Source organism: Sinocyclocheilus anshuiensis, unplaced genomic scaffold (genome assembly GCF_001515605.1).
Source record: "Sinocyclocheilus anshuiensis isolate Anshui unplaced genomic scaffold, SAMN03320099.WGS_v1.1 scaffold180, whole genome shotgun sequence".
Classification (NCBI taxonomy): domain Eukaryota; kingdom Metazoa; phylum Chordata; class Actinopteri; order Cypriniformes; family Cyprinidae; genus Sinocyclocheilus; species Sinocyclocheilus anshuiensis.
The window spans coordinates 447,704-454,433 of NW_015554093.1; the positions used below are offsets into that span (position 1 = coordinate 447,704).

At 34.9% G+C, this 6,730-nt stretch overlaps 1 protein-coding gene across 1 annotated transcript; it reads right to left on the minus strand.

The window, feature by feature from the left end:
• Positions 1 to 643: 643 nt before the first annotated feature.
• On the minus strand, positions 644 to 4,971 carry LOC107669393 (protein ABHD11-like). The gene is made up of 7 exons (XM_016461599.1): positions 4,923 to 4,971; positions 4,327 to 4,593; positions 3,756 to 3,891; positions 3,495 to 3,668; positions 2,185 to 2,355; positions 1,861 to 2,042; positions 644 to 1,723 (listed from the first exon to the last, which is right to left on the minus strand). Exons 2-7 carry the CDS (start codon positions 4,479 to 4,481, stop codon positions 1,588 to 1,590), a joined length of 954 nt encoding a protein of 317 aa, XP_016317085.1. The 5' UTR covers positions 4,482 to 4,593; positions 4,923 to 4,971; the 3' UTR covers positions 644 to 1,587.
• Positions 4,972 to 6,730: the final 1,759 nt, after the last annotated feature.

Here is a 6,730-nt window from a genome sequence, read left to right on the forward strand (position 1 = left end):
TAATGTTAGCTGATGCTAACTGTCTAGCTAACGAGCTTGCTGGTGCTAAATTGAGGTAATTTTTTTTTTAAATAAAGTCCAAATATTATAATTCAACCACCTAGTTGATTACATATGAGAGAAAAAGGAAGGATGTGATGTTCAGAACATGGTAACTACAGTAATTATCAAAGTGGTAAGTGATGCCCTCTGGGGGCATTTGGCCAGGGGTGTTTTTACACCACAGACAAGGTTTGAGAAGAAAAAAATCATAATGAAAATATAATTATATTTTCCTTATTATATTCATTATTTTCTTATTGGTTATTTTGGGAAAATCCCAGGTATTTTGAGCAGAAGGATTATAAAAAAATATATGCTAATATAAAATTAAATGATAAAAGTAGCCTATATAAAACTGCAAAATAAACATTAATCTATCGGTACTTTTTACTTAAGTACATAAAAAATCAAGTACTTTTGTACTTTCACTTGAGTAAAATTGAAAACTGAGTACTTTTACTTTTACTGGAGTAATATTTTATTATACGGATCTGTACTTTTACTCAAGTACTTGATTTGTGTACTTCGTCCACCTCTGCCTGTACGTTATAAAAAGTTAAATTGTGCGGCATCTAATAGTCGAACAAGCACCAAAACAGGTATTTTATCACAATATTTAAATATTTAAATATATACTTAAATATTTGATCTGTTTATTGATTATTCACTAAATACATTGAACTAGTTTTAAAACTCAGAACAAGGGGCTTGAAAGAAATGGACCCAGGGCCAAAAAAGAGAAAGATTTCTAGTAAAACAGTTGTATTTATCCTTGATAACGGAGATGTAGTACCTGACATCAGAACTCTTGATGCTCTGAAAGTTGTCTTAGTTACATTGCAGCAAATTTGTTTGTTGTAAAGCCATACAAAATTTTTGAATAAAACACCTAACTTGCAACACAGGCTCAAAAGTTTTTTAAACAACAAAGAAAGCTAATCTATTATGCCCTATAGCATTAATTAAAACATTTCACAAACAATTTAATTTTCTGTTTCCAGAAAAAGAGTACAAATTCAAACACAGCCACGGCTGTACATCAAAGTGTTGTGGTCTTATCGGATCTTAAGAGGAGTCTGTGAGAGACGCTTTCGGCTTGAAACAGTTAAATAAGTCACACACTGTTGCATACACATCTTTGTATTTCTTATCAGAGAACAGCAAAAGGGTGTCCATGTTAACAATATGCTTAAAATTATAACTAAATATAATCCAATTTCATGAAGGTAAAGTAATTTTTTTTTAAAGCCACTGGATCCACTGTTATGTAACATGTTATACTTGAGAGCTACAAACAAATGTCCTTGATTGAAAGTCATATCCTCTTGATAGAATCGCATTTAATGTACTATGTTAAGCCACAGTGCAAATACCACATAAAAAAAATTCATAGACTAACTATCAGGAATTATGTAACGATTCAGTTGTGCATTATAAGGATACATTTTAACTCAGTAAAAGTCATCTTGGTCCATACCCTTACAATTCATTCACTGTTCTTTTCTTATTGGGCCCACCTGTACATATCCTCTCCTGAGACAAGAACTAAGAGTGTAAGAAGGTTATTATGGAGCTGATGAAATCCAAAGGCTTGTCAGCATGAATCCAGTGACTGGCATCTGGGATGTACTGGATATCGGCACAAGGAAAAAGCCTCTGGATTTCAGGGTAATTTTCCGAGCTAAGAGAATAACAAGGGGTCCATAGCAAGAAAACAGATATACACTTAAATAAACATGCATTTAAAATGTTCAAATATTCACAAGTAATATAGAGAGAATCAATTAGCACATGTGTACAAGTAGCAGTTTAAATTACCTTATATAGGCTGAACTACTGCCACCCAAGAAAAGAGTTGGACCCTCATAGGTGGTATTAAAATCAGGAAAACCTATGATGTCCTCAAGGTAGTTTGAGATGGCTTCCAGGTTAACCCTCCAGCCATAGTGACCATTTTGCTCCTCCAGGTTAGTGAGGAGGAACTGACGCACTGAACGCTCCTGCAAACAACATAAATGTGGATGATTTATTATAGTGCAATAACTGCAATAAAACTAAATCTAACTGCGACAAAACCACCACAAACAATGAAAAAACAGATTAATCAATAAAAGTTCGAACTGTTCCAGTTAATGTGGTTACCTTAACTATCTTCCTGAGCTGGTCTTCAGCCAGTCTTCGTGCTGTGGAACGTGGGATATTACTGGCTATCTTCACCTCTTTCATTGCCTGAATGTAGGCACAGAAACTGGTCTGGACTGAAGTAAGAGAGGGACTAATGTCCACAACCACCAAACGTTCCACTAAACTAGGCTGAATAGACAAAATAATAAAAAAAGTAAAAACATATCCTCTGAATGCAAGTAATTGTACATATCTTAAACGAATCAATTAAAAAATTAAAACACACACAGACACATAAATATATGTGCATATGTGCATGTGTATATATTAAATAAAATCTTATACATATACATATATAATATATATATATTATAATAACTTCTTTTTTTTAAACAATAATATTTATATTTTATAATGTAAAGCTGAATTTACCACATGATTTTGATTTGGCAGAAAAAATACAATAATTATAATATTTTAACAACTGTTTGACTGCTTAATTTTTAAAGGGGTCATATGATGCGATTTCAAGTTTTCCTTTCTCTTTGGAGTGTTACAAGCTGAGATCAGTGGCAAATCCTTAAAATGAAAACATCCTTACAGACTGTGAGTCAGAACAGACGGCATTGTAGTCTACTCTACCAGGATCAGGAAACAGTCCTCCATAAAATGTGCTGCACACATCTGAATATTTGGGTTGAACTGTTTTGGAACAGTGTTGTAAATACAACTTAACCACTGATTTCTAGTCGTGTCCTTCCAAAAGAGCCGGCGGCTTGAGTGAGCGGATATTGTCCTCTTTTGGAAGGCCAAACAATACTACAGCGAGAATAAAAGTTACGCCTTCTTTCTTTGCGTGAACATTTGGGCGGCGTTATGCAAATCTTCCCACATCGTGACGTAGATATGTGGGGGCGTGTTAGAACAAGCTGTTTTAGGTAGGCATGGCTGACTCTTAACTTTTATAAAGAATATCTCTTTGGATTTGAGACTTTAGTCTTTGCAACTTTACAGATCTTCTTTACGCAGCAAGAGCTTGTAACACTCCAAAGAGAAAGGAAAAATTGAAATCGCATCATATGACCCCTTTAAATGAGTCTTTTATCTTCATTATGATATGATGACAACTGTATTACCATGCAGTTTTTGACTTCATGCCCCTTAACAAGATCAGAATGAATTTTAATTCATAAATTTAAAAACGATCTATTCAAGTCACTGTATAAATTAATACATTGTCATGATTGTCATGTCATTGACCCTTGGTCTAATAGGATGGCCTAATAAGATACAAACAAGCACTAAACAAATTATACAGCATTTAATACCTGTGACAAAGCTGTTGTCATTGCAACCTTGCCACCCATGCTGTGTCCAATTAGGACACACTTCCCAATGTGCAGCTGTCCAAGCAGATGCGTCAGATCGTGAGTCATTGCTTTGTAGGTCAAGACAGGACTGTGTGGGCTTTTGCCATGATTGCGAGCATCTACTGTCAGCACCTAACTAGACAAAGTACAGTTAGAACACTCGCAGACTCTCCTGAAGCCCACAGCAACTCTAAACCACTGGAGAAACCAGAAGCATACCTTCCTGCCAGTCCGCTGTACCAGGGACTTGGCTATGGAGTGAAAGTTTGATTTGCTCCCAAATAAGCCATGAAGAAACACCAATGGCGTGCTGTCTCCTTTCCCATCAAACACATCGTAGGTCAAACTTACAGGGCTAAGAGAGAGCAAAGCAGACAAAGATGAAGACTATCACACAATCAAAACAATGACAACTATGACAGCTTGCTTTCATAAGAGATCATGATTTCATTCACTTTGTTTTAAGATATGTGTTGACTAGACACATGGCCTTGTTTAAAGAATCATAACAATAGGGCTCTATCAAATGTATAACTTAATTTATGTGACCATCACATGTAATTAGCCAAAACTGAACATGATATGTTTAATTAAACATTTTTGCTTCGGTTTTTACGCTCCTTTTTTTCTTAATAAAACTACCTACAACTGGCTAATTTGCTAATGCGGTACAGAATGCGGAGATATCCACTTTAAAACAAAGTAAGGAACTTTTTAATGCAGTAACCCTCTCTCACACATGCATAGTGTAATTAACAGTATTTGGACCAGAACATTAAAGGTGCAACACCTGGCGGCTCGCACGCTGTCACTGCCAGCGCGGTCCGCGGTCGAGACTCCGCTGCAAAAATCCCGTAGTCCCTTTACGGATAAACACGACGACGGGCTGCAATACACTCCACTGGTTAAAATACGGCACAGGGAACTCATAGCAAAATTTGACATGCTAAAACCTGTGTCCGGACTTCATTCATTCGACCGGGGTTAGCCACTTCAAAGGTCGTGATGTTGTTTAGCTAACACCAGGGAAACCTCTCGACAGTGTTGCCAGATCTCTCTGGAAAAATAAAATAAAGAATGAACGTTGCATCATTAATTTAAAACGTGAACAAAACATACACTAAATACTGTTAAAATGCATTTATCTGAAGCTAAAATGTATTTTCAATTATTTTGCAAAAACAGTTCAAATGTTTAACATAATACAACAAGCCAGCTAAATCAATGATTTAAATCAATGCACTTACACCTATACTGATACGCATTTACACATCATTCGCGTAGTTTGAAAACACTACGAATCCTAAAAACGTGACTGTATTCATATGAAATTGTAAGATTCGTGTATAATATATCTATAAGCAACTAAATGGGAAAAAAACCAACCTGAAGAAGCATAAAATAAACGGTCATGGCAACACAGCAGAACGACAGCCCAGCCTGTTCGTGATGTCACTACGTCGTGCGTCTATATGCCTGCAAAGATAGTGACATTTCAGCAGTGGTGGACAGTAACGGAGTAGTTTTACTTCGTTACTGTACTTAAGTAAATTTTTCAAGTATCTGTACTTTACTGGAGTAGTTTTATTTTGAGTAACTTTTACTTTTTCTTCACTAAATTCCAAAGCATAAGATCGTACTTTTTACTTCACTACATTTCATAAAACATATCGTTACTCCTTATAATATATCAAGTACTTGATTTGTGTACTTCGTCCACCACTGCATTTCAGACACTCTGCTCTTAATAAAGCACTCCAGGAATGATAGGAAAACATGAATCCGGTCAATGTAATCATTGTGGACTTCCTGAAACAGCAGAACATGTGCTGATAAATTGTAGGGCATTTGAAAATGAAAGATTTCAATTAAAAGAGGAATTAAAATCTGCTGGCATAAATTCTCTTACTTTGCAGAATATATTAAATAGTTCTAATAAACACATAAAGCTCTTATAAATTTCTTGAAAAAAAAAAAAAATCTAAATTGTATGATAAAATAGAGATATGTTTTTTTTCCACCTTGATCAGTGCCTCACATTCCATCTCAGTAGGTGGCGGAATATGCACCATAAACTGGTTTGCCAACCGCCCGCCATAAAATATCAAAAGAAGAAAAAAAAGAAGACAAAATTCAAACACCACAACTTTGGAAATAATATTTAGTGTATGACATATACACGTACAATTAAACAATCAATTAAAGTAGGGACAGATAAAACAGAGAGAAAAATATAGCCTACCTATTCTGGACAAATCAATAAGCACGGACCAGTATTACCAGATAGTGGCGCCACAGACCACGACTAACTTATAATACGTTTGGGCAATCGCTTTCATGCATTCCAAGGAAAAGAACTGAAGCAAAACAATTTAAATGAAAACGTTTTAAACTTACATTAGGATAAGCTCTATACAGTAGGACTGTTTTAACCCTTTTTTTTTTCTGAAAATCCTTAATCTAATTTGGTGTTCCAAGCCTACAAAAATTGCTTATAAATGTTTGCTATATTATTTCTAAATACTGGATTCAATATTAATTAAAAAAATCATCCTTTTTGTTGTTTGATGACGGTGGTGTACATTGTGAGAGCAAAGTCAGTAATTTTGAGTGCAATGTGATAGCATTTTGGAAAAGAAAATCCTCTCAGGGTCAAAATAGCACAACATGAGGGTTAATTCAGTTAATAATTAATAGCATCTTAATTCAGATAAATTGCTTTTAGCATCTAGACATTTATGATTAAACAATATCATTTTAAATCAAACTTTATCACTTGAATATTTTCAGTGATAATATTTAGGATTATGTTAAAACACCTCTGTCTAAGCTAATGAGAACAGAAGTTTTGTATTTTAATTTTATCAGCTGACATCAATTCTGCATATAAATGTTGCAAAGGCCATTTGAATGTAGACTGTGAGATGGATGAGAAAGATTCTCATATCTTCATCACAAACAAGCTCCCACCGACGTTCTCAATAACAGAACTGGCACGAACCTTTCCAATACAATGACCCTTGAATTAGACCTGACAATTTTTAATATAATTTAACTTTGCCCCACAAACAAAGAGGGCCTGATTTGACATGCGGAAAGCTACGTTAAAGGGGTCATACGATGTTGCTAAAAAAAAACATTATTTTGTGTATTTGGTGTAATGAAATGTGTTTTTGCGGTTTAAGGTTCAAATA